The 14,570-nt window shown below is 60.7% G+C and overlaps 2 protein-coding genes across 3 annotated transcripts; both read right to left on the minus strand.

Moving 5' to 3' along the window:
- Positions 1-5,292: 5,292 nt before the first annotated feature.
- On the minus strand, positions 5,293-8,291 carry C39H19orf53 (chromosome 39 C19orf53 homolog). Its single transcript, XM_004442562.3, has 3 exons — positions 8,166-8,291; positions 8,034-8,089; positions 5,293-5,748 (listed from the first exon to the last, which is right to left on the minus strand). The coding sequence occupies exons 1-3, from the start codon at positions 8,260-8,262 to the stop codon at positions 5,608-5,610; spliced, it is 294 nt and encodes a 97-aa protein (XP_004442619.1). The 5' UTR covers positions 8,263-8,291; the 3' UTR covers positions 5,293-5,607.
- A 1,123-nt stretch (positions 8,292-9,414) lies between these two features.
- Positions 9,415-14,152, minus strand: MRI1 (methylthioribose-1-phosphate isomerase 1). 2 transcript variants are annotated; one of them, XM_087425357.1, is made up of 6 exons: positions 14,002-14,152; positions 13,696-13,934; positions 12,728-12,903; positions 11,534-11,710; positions 11,411-11,463; positions 9,415-9,641 (listed from the first exon to the last, which is right to left on the minus strand). In XM_087425357.1, the coding sequence occupies exons 1-6, from the start codon at positions 14,131-14,133 to the stop codon at positions 9,531-9,533; spliced, it is 888 nt and encodes a 295-aa protein (XP_087281483.1). In that variant the 5' UTR covers positions 14,134-14,152; the 3' UTR covers positions 9,415-9,530. The 2 variants fall into 2 exon arrangements, with proteins under 2 accessions (XP_087281483.1, XP_087281482.1); XM_087425356.1 differs by having other exon boundaries at positions 11,239-11,463.
- Between the last annotated feature and the right edge of the window lie 418 nt (positions 14,153-14,570).

Genomic DNA, 14,570 nt, shown 5'->3' on the forward strand with positions numbered 1-14,570 from the left:
CCAGCACCGGGAGAGCGCCGGGCGCACGGCAGTCCCTCCGTCTGTAAGGCTTTGCCCCCGTCCCGGTGAAATGACCTACAGCGCAGGAAAACCCCAGGTGGCCCCTAAGCGGCCTGCTCGCCGCCACCCCCTTCCATATGCAAACTCTGGCCTTTTCCTTCCAGGAATTTCCAGTTCCACAGCTGCACTTCCTGGCCGGTCCCCAGCCCACCATTCAGTAATCTCCCTCTGACCCGCGCTGTTCGGACGTCACCACCGGCCACCAGTGGCCTTTCGTCCTTGAAATGGGGCCGGCCTGAACTGGGCTGTGTTACAAACGGGAAACAGCGGACTTCGGAGACTCAGTAGGAAAAAAAAAGGTAAGATTTCTCATTAAGAATTTTTAATGTTGATCACGTGTTGAAATATTGATAATAATTTAGATAAACTTGGGTTCAATAAAACACATTATTGAAATGAATCCCACCTGTTTTTTATTTATTTTATTCTGGGTGGCCTCAGGACATTTAAAGTCACATATGCCACTCGCACTGTAATTTCTATTTGACAGCGGTGGCCTGTGACAATGACAACAGAAACGGCAATAATAACGGTGTACTACTGCTTATGTGGTGCTCCAGCCGTCCAGATGCAGGACCGGGTTTAAGCCTTCCAACAGCCTGCAAAGTGGGGACGGGCGTCTCCATTCCTCAAGCGAGGAAACTGAGGCTCGGAGAGGGGGCGTCCTTGCCTGAGCTCACCCTGACTGGGAGGCCCCAGACTTCCTGCAGCGTCCGTTTCTTGCACAGGACGTGAGAAGCAGACTGATGGGGACGAAATAACGGGTAGAGGGGAGAGGCAGGGAGGACTCGGGAGAAAAACGTCTTTCAGGTGCTTCCCTTGCAAACGGGGCCCAGGGACGCTTCAGCATCTGGTCTGAGGCTGTGTCAGCTAAGCCCAGCTCCCCATCCCCGAGGATGCTTCAGCGGGCGGCCTGAGACGCTGAATCAGAGAAGCCCCTCCAGGCCAGTGGAACAGCGGATGTGGAGGAGGAGCAGGGAATGGATGTTTTATTTTATTTTATTCCCTCTCTAACAATAGATACTAACATTGTTCACTGTCCGCATGTTCACGGATGAGAAAACAGAGGCACAGAGAGGCAACTTGCCCCAGGTCCAGAGCAGGAAAGGGGAGGGCCAGCATTCTAGCCCGGGTAGGTGGGCTGGTTCTGTCACATTGGCTGGGGATCAAATGCAGAGTTTGGGAAACACTGAGATTCTATTCCAACTCTATTCTGGTTTTACAGATGAGGGGAATGGGGCCCAGAGTGGGTCAGAAAGTTGCCCTAGGCCACACAGCAATCCCGGGAGAATGTGTGATGTCAGAGTGCCCTGGGAAGAAGGGGGTGCCCCCAGGATGAAGTCTCTAGGCCTATTTCAAACCTGCCCCTTCCAAGTAATACTTTTAGGAAGGGAGAGGTTGCGAGGGGGGTTCCGGCCCCCCGCGTGTCCGCCTTTCTCGGTGCAGCCGGCGAGCTTGGGCTTCAGGGAGACAGAAGGCATAGTTATCCCGCCCGCCTGCCGTGAGCTCACTGTCTAGGCATCCACCGCTCCTGACCCCAAACCCACGTGTCCTCGAGGTCCATGGGAAACAGGGTGACCCTGGAGCTAAGATGGGGGGACACGGCCCCCAGCTCTGTGGGCATCCCCACCCTCACTTTCCATGAGGGCCCTCCCTCTGCCAGCCCCCCGCAGCATCCACGCCCGGTTGACTCAGGCAGGAAACTGGCCGGGACGTGTCGCTTCCTGGTCCCGACACAGCCCCTCCGGCCTGCCCCGCTGGCAAGGTGTGCTTCTGACGTTTCTTTTCTTCCCTCTTGGAACACCAGTTCCCGGGTAAAGTGTCAGGGCCCTGCCCGGAAAAACGGGCATTCCAGGCGGAGGGGGAAGGTGACAGCAGGAGCGGAAAAGGCTGGGGCAGGAAGAATTGTGTCCGAAAAGCCACATTCAGTGACTGCCCTGGCCCTGAGGGCTGGGTGGGGGGACAGGCAGAGAGAAGACGGCCGAGCGGCTGGACGTGGGCTCCCCTCTCCCCCTAGGACACAAGGGCAGCTCACAATCACACCTGAAGGCCCTCGGCTTTCAGGCTCCGGATCCTCCACCCTGGGGGGCGGTATTAGGATCCCCATTTAACATGGGGAAACTGAGGCTCAGAGAGGTGAAGGGACTTGCGGAAGGTCACACAGCCAGGAAGGGCAGAAACTGGCACAGAACTCGAGATGGGGGGTTTTCCGGACTCGGGGGCTCTCTGCGCCAGCACCAGTGGGGGGCAGGCGGAAGGAGAGAGCTGGGGCGGCAGAGTCACCCAGGGCGGTGGTGGGAACACGAGGCAGTCTGGGGCGGCGGGGGGCTCGGGGGAGGGGAACGAGTGGGTTCACATTCCAGACCCCGTACCTGTCGAGCCTGAATGCCCTCCCTCGCCCCTGCGGTCCTCCTCAGAGGGGCTGGCGTCAGAAGGACAAAGGGAGCCCGCCGACGGGAGCCCTTGGCGCCGGGGCGCCGCCAGCCGCCGCCCGCGGGCTGGGCCCGGGTGCAAGGCGCCTCCTGGTGGCGGAAGGAGGGACCAGAGGGCTCCCAGAGCCCACCCTGTCCCGGCCCCCGGCCTTCTGAGATTCCAGACGGAAACGTTAAAAAAAATTTTCCAAAGAGGGTGAAATCATGACTCTGACAGAGAAAGATGAACACGTGTTAAAGTCTGTGTTGAACTCCCGTGGGGCCCAGGCAGATGTTATACGCGGTTCAAAGGAGTCTGGAAAACCGGCGGCTTCACGGATCGGACTCTGAGTAACGCAGCGAGCGGGGAGACAGGTGTTCCCGCGGCGGAGGGTTGGGGCCGCGACCTCTGCGGGGCGGGACGGGACGGCGCGTGCGCAGAGCGGCGGGGTCGTGCGCGGCTTCCAGGTGAGGGGGCCGCGCCAGCAGCTCGGGGACGCAGCCGCGGGTCGGGGCCCCGGGAGGGCGCGCTGTAGGGTGACGCACGGCACGGGCACTGCCGACGCGCGGGAGCGCAGCGCCGTCTCCCTCCTTCCACAGAGCCTGCTGCTGGGGCACCGCTGTGCGCCGTCCCGGGCGCCGCAGACGCGGCAGAGCGCCCGGCGGGGACCCGGCCTCGGGAGGCAGAGCCGACGGGCTCGAGGGGCGCAGTGACCGCTCCCGGGAGCGGGGCACAGAGAAGGGCTCCCGGAGGTGACGTCTGGGAGGAGCAGGGAACCGCAGGTGCAAGAGGCCAGGCGGCAGGACGGGGAGGAGGTGGGGGTCCGGAGGGGCGGCCCGGGGCTTCCTGTTCTGCCCCCTAGAACCTCAGCTCTCAGCTCCTCCCAGCCCAGTGTGGACGGGATTGTGCACACAGTAGGTGTATAATACATGCCCCAAGGGCAAACTGGCTCGGTCTCAGAGGGCAGAAGTTACCCCCTGCCTGCCGAGGGGAGAAGCTGCTGACAGGACGGCCCAAGGAAGGGTGTGCCTCGGGGTCAGGCAGCCACGCAGCGGCCCTGCCCTCCTGCCCTCCTGCCCTCCTCCCCGCCGAGCCTGAGCGCCAGCCCCGGCCAGTCCCACCGTCCCAAACGCCACGGCCCTCCCTCAACCGCCCGCTCTGCTGCCACCATGCCCGATTTCTCCAGACGTCAATTAGGATTTTCTTCCTGAAACTGCTCTCCGTTTTTTTTTTTTTGATGGTTAAAACTCACATATAAAATCCATCATTTACACAATTCAGTGCCATTTAGTACACTCACAATGTTTCACAACCACCTCTATTTTCCAGAACATTTCTATCGCCTCCAAAGATGACTCCATCCCAGTGAGCAGTCACTCCCCTTCCCCCCTGGCAACCACTGATCTGATCTACCGTTCTGCACATTTCAGGTCACCAGGGTCATAAACCACATGGCCTTTTGTGCCTGGCTTCTTTCCCTCAGCATGTTTTTGAGGCTCATCCACGTTGTAGCCTGAATCAGAGCTTCCTCCCTTTTGATGGCTGAATAATATTCCCTTGTATGGATGGACCACATTTTCTTACCTGTTCACCCGTTGATGGACATGTGGGTTGTTTCCATTTTCTGGCCACTGTGAATAGTGACCACATGTGTACAAGTTATCGTTCAAATCTCTTTTCAATTCTTCTGGGTACATGCCTAGGAGTGCAATTGCTGGGTCATGTGGTAAGTCCACATTGAACTTACTGAGAAGCCACTGAACTGTCTTCCACCGTGGTGGTCCCCTGCCTTTAAAAAAAATGTTGCTAATTCAGCAAATTTTTGTTTGCTGAGGAAGATTCACCCTGAGCTAACATCTGTGCCCATCTTCCTCTTTGTGTGTGTGGGTCGCCACCACAGCATGGCCACTGACAGATGAGTGGCATAGGTCTGAGCCCGGGAACCAAACCTCGGCCACTGACGTGGATAGCACCAAACTTAACCACTAGGCCACCATGGCTGGCCTAAGATCAAGAAATTTTGAATACCACTGTGTGGGGCCAAGAAAACACATCTGAGGTGGGTGAGGCTGGCTGGGAAAAGATGGGCCAGCAGGAGACCAGTCACCCACCTTGGGGGAGCAGCCCACTGCACCCACAGGTGCCCACCACCTCCCCCCAAAGGCAGCAGCTCAGTGTCACCCAGACCGCAGCCCCTGGTCAGTCCCTGAGCTGTGACCCGGCCCCGCCCCTCGACAGAGGGAGGAAGGAAAGTCACGAGGCAGAGCCCCTGCCGCTTCCACGGGCACCGTCCAGTCCAGGGGAGCTGAGTGACGCTCCAAGGGAGGGGACCCCTGGAGGGAACAGGAGGAAATCCTGGTCTGGCAAGCGTGGGAGGGCGTGGATGGTCAGCTGAGAGCATGCCCTGGGGCTGTGCCAGTGGCGGGTTCACGTGCCGACTCTGGAATGTCAATGACCTGACCTAACCTGGGTGTCACTGAGGGTCGCAGTGCTGTGTGGAAAGCACTAGAACAGTGCCCGGGCATCACAGTGCTACACAACCACTAGCTGTCATGACTTTCTTAAAAATCGAGGTGTCGCCGAGCGGTTCCTCAGTGCACCCTGGTTTAATCAGCACCGGGACCCTACGAGGCAGTGGCGGCACACGTCCCACGGAAGGGGCAGCGGCTCCCTAGGACGCCTGGCAGAGCGGGTGACCTGGGCGTGTCTGTGGAGGGCGTGCAGGTGAGCAGGGAGGCTGGTGTGAGTCAGCCAGGCTGGGAGGGAGAGCGCCGAGCTGAGCCAGCACTGGCCCACTCACAGGACCCCGCGACACAGGAGGAACCACAAAGTCAGGTTTATTGCTCAGGCTTAAACCTGTGGAGACAGGACCCAGCGAGGGGAGGGGACACAGGGAGCTGCTGAGCGTCTCCTCCTGGCTCCGCTGAGTCCCCGGCACTCCGGAAGCCGTCCAGCGCTAGGGACCTGCTGATCCGATCGTCTGCTACCGGGCCAGGCGGCCCCGCCTGAAGCTCTAGGCACAACCGGAAGCTCTGGGAGGGTGGCAACTCCTCCCCTCAGTGCGGCCCGGGGGCCCCTGCACAGTCTGAGCGGGGCCGTGGAGGCTGTGGTGACGGCCCCGCAGGGCTGGAGGCCTCAGGCAGGCGTCCTGGTGGCGGAGGCCGCCTCCTTCTTCCCGGCGGGCGCCTTCAGCAGTGCCAGCTTCTTGGGCAGGCTGCTGCTGGCTTTCATCACCACGTCGTGCTCGATCTTCTTCCGGATCCCGACCTCCAGGTCCTGCGGGGCAACCAGGGGGCCATCAGACCGCACCCCGAGGCGGAGGGCCCTGCCGCCCTCTCTCTGCCGTGAGCTGCGGGGGCTGCACCTGCAGCTCCCCTCGACACAGCACCTGAGCCTGGCGGCTGGAGTTCAAGTTCTGCTTCTGCTCCGCAGTCTCAAATCTTACACCCAAAAAACCCCTTCCCACCTCTAGACCTTAGCTTCTAAGCCTCTGCTCGTCCCCATCTTACAGAGGGGAAAACTGACGCTCGGCAGGAAGGAGGCACTTGCCTAGCGTCCCCAAACCCCGTGAGTGACGGGAGACTGGACCCCTGCGTGCCCAGAGCCCCTGGTCTCAGCCTCTGGGCGCCAGCCCCTCCTGTCCCATGTCATCTCCGCTTGGCAGATGCAGAACTTGGGCTCCGAACCCAAGCGCGTTGGGTCCAAAACTACTAGCTTAATCATATCCCCAAACAGCCTCCTCTCCTGCCTATGACTGCCAGTGACCACGAGCACCAGGACCACCACCACACGCTGGGCGCAGAAACGCCTCTGCCCTCACGGAGCCGACAGTGCCTGTGGGGACAGCATCCACGTCCATGACGCGCTCTGTTCAACTGTTAAGTGACGACAAACAATAACAGCTGCCATGGGGAAAGTAAACAAGCTAACCAGCCACAGCTGGGGCCCCCGGGGGGGCGCTCAGAAGCCAGGCCCGCAGTCAGACAACTGAGGAAGGGAGCCTCAGAGCATTCTGGGAAAAGAATCTGGCCGAGAAAACAGCCAGGGCAAAAGTTCTGAGTGGGACAGGGAGCAACTGATGGGCCAGGGGGGCTGGAGGGACTGAGCAGGGGAAGAAGAGGAGGTGACAAGCTCAGATCCTGCAGGGCCCTGTGGCCGGAGGGGGGACGGGGGCTCTTCCTGAGAGCTGGGAGCCATGGACCGTTCTGAGCAGAAGAGAGACAGGACCTGCCTTGGGGCTCACAGGCACCCACAGGGAGGACACGAGGGCACCGTTCCCGGTGGGCGGATGGATTCTGATTGATGTTAAGGGCAAACAGGCGGGGACCAGACCAGGATGTGAGAGAGACGGCAGAATCAAGAACGCCCCGGAGCATGTAGGAGAACAGTCTGCCTGAATGGAGTCTGTGGCAGGATCCTGGGGTGGGGGCGGCAGGAGGGGAGGATCAGGCGCTTGGTTTCAGACATGCTGAGTCTGAGACACCACGAGACACTCTCCCCCTCCCGCCGCCAGATGGAGGAAGCAGGCCGCTGGCGCCCAGGTCTGAGAAAACCGAGGCTCCGGGCACACTCAACAATTTGCTCAGGATTACAGGGCTAGTTGGCACGTGGAGTGGGATTCAGGCTCAGATCCGAGCCCACCAAAACCAGTTTAGTCTCTGTAACTTCTTTGTAAACTCAACTCTACCCACGTACACATAGGAAATTGCACTTAAAGACAACCACAAAAATGACGACAGTGGCCAGGGCCGCTAACGTTTATTTGTGCCCGGCGCTGTTCTCAGCGCTTTACAGGTGTCCCACGGCACTGAGCCCTTACCCGTCTGGGGGCAAAGTGCTAGCACTGTGACCACCGCACAGGGGAGAGGCCCAGGGTGAAGAAATGCCAGCCCTCCATGGCGCCGCGATTTGCACCCGGCGCTGCCTTCTTGCAAAGCTGGGGTTTTCACCTCCTTTGCCTTGCCGCCCCCAACCCGAGTTCTATTAAAGAGGACAGTAATAGCCAAAACAGCCAACGCGCGCTGAATACTTTCTGCGCACCAGGCCTCGCTTCCACACGCCCGTTAAACGACAGGCGACCATCCTGCACCCAATGCACAGGGGAGCAAACTGACGCTCACAGCTGGGAGTTCTCCGGGCTCTAACCCCTCCCCCCGCCGGCCCCAGGCCCCCTCCTCGCCCCCGCCCCTCGCCCCCAGCCCCCCGCCGGCTCCGGGCTCCGTCCCCGGCCCTTCACTGGCCCCGGACGCCCTCCCCCGCCGGCTCCGGGCCCCCCCCGCCCCCTCCTCCCCCCCCCCCCTCCCCCCCGGCCCCCCGCCGGCTCCGGGCTCCGTCCCCGGCCCTTCACTGGCCCCGGACCCCCTCCCCGCCGGCTCCGGGCCCCCTCCGCCTCCTCCACCCCCGCCCCCTCCTCGCCCCCGCCCTCGCCCCCAGCCCCCCGCCGGCTCCAGGCTCCATCCCCGGCCCCTCACTGGCCCTCTCCTCGCCCCCCGCCGGGTCCGGGCCCCCCACCCCCGGCCAACCCCGGGCCCCCTCCTCGGCCCTCCCTCGCCCTGACTCACCTTCTTGAGCTTCCGCTGCTGCACGATGCGCGCCTTCTTAGGAGCAATAACACGACCTGCAAAGAGACGCGCTCCCGTGAGGCCGGGGAGCCCCGGGCCCACCTCGCTCCCCAGCCCCGGACCTCTCCTCACCGCCCTTCCTCGGGCCCCGGTTCCGCTCGGAGGCCGCCGCCGCAGCCTTGCTCTTCGCCGGCTTCTGCGCCTGGAACTTGCGCTGCCCCTGCGCCATGGTCGCGCACGCGCCGGAAGAGGCGGGGTGGCAAGCAGTCGCAGCCGGAAGGCGCAAGGCACGGTGGGATACTGTGGGGCCGGGGGGCGCAAGGGTTCACGGGACACAACGGGGCAAAGAGTTAAAGGGACAGTAGGCCAGAAACGGGGATCTGAGCCCGCGTTTTGCACAAGTTTTGAAGGAAAGATTATAGTGATAAACTAACATATACTGGGCGCTTGTTTCATAAAACTTACACTGTTTTATGGTCTTTATACATAACATTCAGTCTAGGACTAAGGTGGAGTAAATGAGGCAAAATTTAAGGAGTGCCAAAAATTTCAGTAATGAAGATAAAATTTTCAGCACTTACACATACTACTTTAACGTTAAAAAAAATCAAATTGTCAAACTACAGCCTGCTGACCGGCTGCCTGATGTTGTAAATAAAGCTTTATTGGGGGCCGCCCCCGTGGCATAGTGGTTAAGCGCGTGCACTCCGCTGCTGGCAGCCTGGGTTCGGTTCCCAGGTGCGCACCGACGCACCAATTGTCAGGCCATGCTGAGGCAGCGTCCCACATAAAGTGGAGGAAGATGGGCACGGATGTTAGCTCAGGGCCAGTCTTCCTCAGCAAAAAGAGGAGATTGGCATGGATGTTAGCTCAGGGCTGATCTTCCTCACAGAAAAAAAAAAGGGAAAACAAAATAAAGCTTTATTGGAACAAGGGCCGGTAACGAGTGAGGTGACTACGTTCACCGTGTGCAAGGTCAGGGTTCCATTCTATTTAAAATCTTGATATTTTGTTCATCATGGATTTTTTTGCATTAATTTTGATTTTTAAAAAGTATTGCATGAAACTATTATTTACCATGATTAGCAAGCTTTTGGGTGTCCCCTTTAAAACTGTGCACCCAAGGCGTCGCCCTAGTTCCAGCCTTGCCAGCAACCTCGGGGGGTGGTACTAGTGTTGTCCCCATTTTGTAAACGAGGAAACCACAGCATGGAGATGTGACGTGACCTGGCCAAGACCACACAGTGGAAAAAGTGCAGGGCTGGGATTTGAACTTGGGCAGCCTGCCTCCAGCTGCTGGGCTCTCGAGAGCCATGCAAAGGCCCTGTGTGCTCTCCCTGCTCTAGAAGAAGTGTGGTTGGGGAAGAAGGTCAGATTTGGGACAAGCCATTCAGTAAGTTTATTAAAAAACATAGAGGGGAGGGGGCAGGGTATGGAAAGCCGGGTTGGTGACTTCTGGGGTCCATCCAGGGGTCCCCACTCAGGAGACGGTGGCACTCAGGGCTGCCCGGAGCTCCTCAGGGGCAAAGACGCCCAGCTCTGTAATGATGCCACCGGTGATGAGGTCGTGAGGGGTGACATCGAAGGCAGGATTCCAGACCCCAATCCCTATGGGGGAAAAGAGGGGAGGCAAGAAGGTAGGTATTTGGCTCAGTGAAGGTTCTCAACCTGTTGTCACCTGTCTCCCCCTAGGCAGTTCTTGGAGCTGGGGAATCCTTGAGAACTTGGGGATGCTCACCCCAAAAGTGCACAAAGGCATGGGGTGTAGACCCCCCATCATTCCTGGACTGTCTCTGTCCAAGTTTTCGAATTATTCTATACATCCACCCACCTGTGCCTGCTCCAAGGATCTCTTTAAGAATCTCCAAGAACCCACCTCAGGGTGTTTGCACAGGCTGCCCCTCTGCCTCAGATAAAACACGTGACTTGCTGTTTCACTTCCTTCAAGTCTTTGCTCAAATGTCACCCTCTCAGTGAGGACTTCTCTGGTCATCCTGTCTAAACCCCCTGCACGGACACTTCCCATACCCTTCTTTGCCTCGTCTATTTCTCCTCAGCCCTTACCCCTTCTAACATACACTGTAATTTTGTTATTTCTCCCGTTGGTTGTCTGTCTCCTCTACCAGACTATCAGCTCCGTGAGGGCAGGGACTTTTGTCTTGTTTCCCCCGTATCTCTGGCACCTCGCATCTGCCACGCACTCAAAAATATTTGCTGAGTGAATAACAACTTTTTACACAAGAGGCTGCAAACTGGTGCCCTGTAACTGTTTTCTCTGCTCACAGTTTTTTAAGACTACTGAATTAGCAGCCAGCGTTCAAGACGGAGATTTCACATTAAAAAATGTCAAGTTTCTCTTAGAAAAATCAGGAAGACCCATCCCCCGGGGTCTGCACTCCTGTGACCACTGGCTGGAGCAGGGTCTCGGGCCTGGCCCCTGTCCCTCATCCTTGGTACCCTGCTGTCCCCAGTTTTCTTAGCGGGGGCAGGGCAGGTTGTCAGCCCTGCTTCACACGGTCTTCTGGATTTTGACCAGCGCTAATTATGCCTCCAGGAAAGCAGGGGCACCAAAAAAATGAGAAAAAACTATTTTAGAATTAATCTATTTTTTAAAAGCTGGAAGTAATCGCAGCAGAAAACATCCGCATATTAGGATCTCCCTCTGCTGGGCTGTGTAATATTGTTCCTACTATGACTCTACACTTGGACGAGGGGGTGGCGGCCCCAGGGCATTTGCAGTGCTCAGGGATTCTAACTGGTCCTTTGGGTGGTCAATCGAAGTTGTTAACATTTCACGAGCACTGACTGAGCGCCAGGCCCTGCGCCCCACGTCGTGTGGGTTCATGCCCTGACGGCCCTGCAGTCTATGAGGTGGGTCATCCGAACAGCTCATCCTACAGCCGGGACACCGGCTCCTAGGGACGAGGGGACCTCGGCGCCCTGCTGGTGGCCACACAGCCAGGAGGTGCCGGACGCTGAGAAGTATCTGCCGCTCCGCGTAGGCCCCGCCGGGCGGTGTTGTCTGCAGGTGAGACAGGCCGGGCGGAGGACAGCGAGCCAGTCTGCTGGACGTTTCCCAGCTCACAAGCTGACACTCTGACCCTCGTGCTGAGGCTTGAAGCAGCGGCCTGTGCCCAGACGCTGCCACACCCCAAGCGCCGCCCGCCCCCGGGGGTGCCAGGGCGCCCTCCGACAGACGGCGTACCGGGCGCCGCGATCCTGACCCCGCCGACGTCGGTCAGCTCCCGGCCCGGGCGCTCCTCGATGACAATCTCCCGGCCCGTCTCCAGGCGGAGGTCACACGAGGAGCTGGGGGCGGCCACGTAGAAGGGGATGCCGTGGTGCTTGGCGGCGATGGCCAGCTGGTAGGTGCCCACCTTGTTGGCCGTGTCGCCGTTGGCAACCACGCGGTCGGCTCCCACGACGACGGCTGCGGAGCGAGATGCGGGGTCAGCACCCGGCCTGGCCGCCGGGAGCCCCCACCCCCGCCGCGCGCTGACCTGACACGCCCCGGTGCGCCATGGCGGCGGCCGCCATGCTGTCGGCGATGAGTGTGCCAGGGATCTGCTCGTAGACCAGCTCGAAGGCCGTGAGCCGGGCGCCCTGGTTGTAGGGCCGGGTCTCCGTGCAGAAGGCGTGTTCCAGGCGGCCCAGGCTGTGCAGCGAGCGGATCACACCTGCAGCCCGGCCACCAGAAGGCCACGGAGAGACAGAAAGGGACAGACGGGCATGATGGCCGCTGGCCAGGGGTGCGGCTCAGTCCCTCGGCCAGCGCACATGTTAGAGGACGCCTCCTCTGTGAGGCCTGCCCTGATCCCGCCATCTCACACGGCAACCCACCCCTCCGACCTCTTTCCCTGCTTTCTCCTCTGCGCTTGTCACCTGCCAACACATAGGACATGGTCACATGTCTTGTGAGTGTTCATGTCTGCTCCTCCTCCTGATGGCAGAGATTTTGTCACTCCTGGGTCCCCAGCACCTAGAACTGTGCCTTGCCCACAGTCGGTGCTTAATAAGTGCCTGAGTGGATGAGGGAATGCATGCGTGCACGAATGACGGGGCACACCGCAGGTGCGTAATAAATGTTTGTGGGTGAACGAGGGAATGTCTTGCCATCAAGGCCTCAGTCCCAGGCACGAGGGTGGCACCCAGACAGGCAGGGAAGTCTCTGGGAGAATTGAGAGTCAAGTGGAATCTGCTGCCTTAGCTCCCAGGACCCAGTGCCCCCTCTCCTGGTCACAGCTACCCTAATCTTTCTTTGGGGGGCCAGGCCCTTCCCCTCAGTCCTCTTGGAGTCCACATCCTGCTAACTCTCCAGGCACATGGCTCAGGCTGGGCCCATCGAGTGACCGACCCTGGATGGGCCGGTGACCCCATCAGAGCCCCAGAGATACAAGACTTTTCTGGCACTGTTGGCACAGAGACCCTTGGCTCTTTTCCTCAGGATCCGAACACTGGCAGCCCCCCTGCTGACCCATGGGCGTGAAGAGGAGGGCAGACTCAGGGACAGGGACAGATGGGTCCTGTTACTACTATTTGAGCCCCTGGATCTAGCCATACCTGAAGCCAACCCCCTAAGTATTTCTGTACAACAACTAATAAATTCACACTTCTTTTGGTGCGCAAAGTGGTTTTGGTTTCTTTCTCTTGCACCTAAAAAAGACCCTCCCCTGCCCCTGTGGATGCCCACTCACCTAGGGCTGTGCCATAGCCCGCGGTGGCCAGTGCCCCGGTGTTACAGTGGGTCAGCACGGTCACCTTCCCGCCCCCGGGGGCTGCCCGCTCCAGGAGGTGGCGGGCTCCCAGGTCCCCGATGCTCCGATTGTCCCTGAGGTCCTTCTCCAGCATGTCCTCGGCACAGCGGATCACTCTGGGGGTGACGAGGGGCTTTCAGCCCCAGCTGCCAGGACTCGGGGCCCATGCCAGCCCCTCCTCCCTCCCACCTTCCTGCTTGGAGCCTCTTGTGGCTGTGGGGCCTGCACCCCTATGCCACTGCCACCTGTCACTCTGTTCACTTATGCCACACACGTTTACCAAACACCTCCTGTGTGCCAGGCGCTGGGGGACATAAGATAAAACTCTCGGCGCCTCCGGAGCTGACACTGGGGTGGGGGAGGCAGGCAGTGTGCAGATAATAAAGTGAGAGGAGAGGTGACAGAGAGCAGGGGAGGCACTGTATTATATGCGGGGTGGGGAAGGCAGAAACCTGAAACCGGAAGGAGAGGCGTTAGCTCTGTGGACACCTGGCCTGCAGAAATGGCATGTGCAAAGGCCCTGAGACAGCAACCGGGCTGGTGGAGTCAAGGAGCATGGAGAGTAACGGTGTAGCTGGAGCGAGGGAGTAGAGTGGGAAAAGAAGGCAGCAGGGAAGGAACTGGACGGTAAGCAAAGTTCCTCAAAAGCAAAACCCAAGAGGAGGAGGTGGCCCTGAAAAGGACCTCCAAGACAGGCAGGGGCTGAGCGTGTTCAGCGGAGGCACCGTCAAGGGACTGAGTTTGAAGACCTCGAGGCCAGGCCACCAGCGGCGAACTCCCAGCTCTGCCTGTGTGGCCTTGCACCCAGCGCGCCGTGCCTCGATTTCCCCATCTGGAAAACGGGTGGCTGTGCACAAAAAGGCAGTCAAGAGCCTCCGCTCAGAGCAGCGCCCGGCACAGGCCCCTACCTCTCGCGGACCGCCTCCTCCGTAGCGCCCTCCCGCTCGGCCTCGCGGGCGGCGGCGTCGGCCAGGTCGCGCGCGGCGCGGGCCATGTTGACGGCGGTGGGCCGGGCGGTGACCAGGAAGCTCAGCGCGTCGCGCACGAAGGCCACGAGCGCGGCGAGCCCCGGGCCCCCCGCGCCGGCCTGCAGCTCCACGGCGAGGCTGAGGCAGCCCACGAGCGCGATGGCGGGCGCGCCGCGCACCTGCGGGGCAGCGCGGTCAGGGCGGCGCGCCCCCCGGCCCCCCCGCCCCGGCCCGCCGCGCGCCCACCTTCATGGCGCGGATGGCCTCCCAGGCCTGGCGCACCGAGCCCACCGCCTCGTAGCGGCTGCGCTGCGGCAGCAGCAGCTGGTCGAGGATCTGCAGCGAGCCCCGCGAGTAGCGCACCGCTTCCAGCGCCATGCCGCCGCGCTCCGCCCCGCCGCCCGCCGCGCTCCGCCCCCCCCCGCCGCCCCGCCGCCCCGGAAGGAGGCGCGCGCGCCGCCCCTCCCCGCCCCGCCGCCCCGCCGCCCGCCGCCCCGGAAGGAGGCGCGCGCGCCGCCCCTCCCCGCCCCCCCAGCCGCCGCGCGGGACCAGAGGCCTGCAGGCTGTCCCGCCGGGTGCTGAGCGTTGCCACCAGAGTTAGGGGGTCCCAGGGTGACCCTCAAACCCCAGGTGGGCACCCTTAGGTGCCTGACTTCCCAGCCAGAGCGAGTGCTACCAGCGGCTCCAACTGGGGATTCCAAGAACGAACGGGGAGCAAAGGCCGGGGTCCGGGGCAGCGGCCAGGCCACCACCTCCGGGAGACACGCGAACTAGGAATTCGGCCGGAACCCGCCCCCGGAGGGCCGCGTGCCCGG

Source organism: Ceratotherium simum, chromosome 39 (assembly GCF_057802395.1).
Source record: "Ceratotherium simum simum isolate JZ-2026a chromosome 39, ASM5780239v1, whole genome shotgun sequence".
Classification (NCBI taxonomy): domain Eukaryota; kingdom Metazoa; phylum Chordata; class Mammalia; order Perissodactyla; family Rhinocerotidae; genus Ceratotherium; species Ceratotherium simum.

Bases quoted from the DNA above. Each gene is read 5' to 3' on its own strand.
- MRI1 (XM_087425356.1), bottom strand. From the start codon at position 14,133: ATGGCGCTGGAAGCGGTGCGCTACTCGCGGGGCTCGCTGCAGATCCTC. The intron at 11,464-11,533 runs GTCAGCGCGCGG...CTCGCTCCGCAG, and splicing joins GGCGCACCGGGGCGTGTCAG to CCGTCGTCGTGGGAGCCGAC. The intron at 9,642-11,238 runs GTACGCCGTCTG...TTTCCCCCATAG, and splicing joins GGTCAGGATCGCGGCGCCCG to GGATTGGGGTCTGGAATCCT.
- C39H19orf53 (XM_004442562.3), bottom strand. From the start codon at position 8,262: ATGGCGCAGGGGCAGCGCAAGTTCCAGGCGCAGAAGCCGGCGAAGAGC. The intron at 8,090-8,165 runs GTGAGGAGAGGT...GTCTCTTTGCAG, and splicing joins CCGGGGCCCGAGGAAGGGCG to GTCGTGTTATTGCTCCTAAG. The intron at 5,749-8,033 runs GTGAGTCAGGGC...GTTGCCCCGCAG, and splicing joins AGCAGCGGAAGCTCAAGAAG to GACCTGGAGGTCGGGATCCG.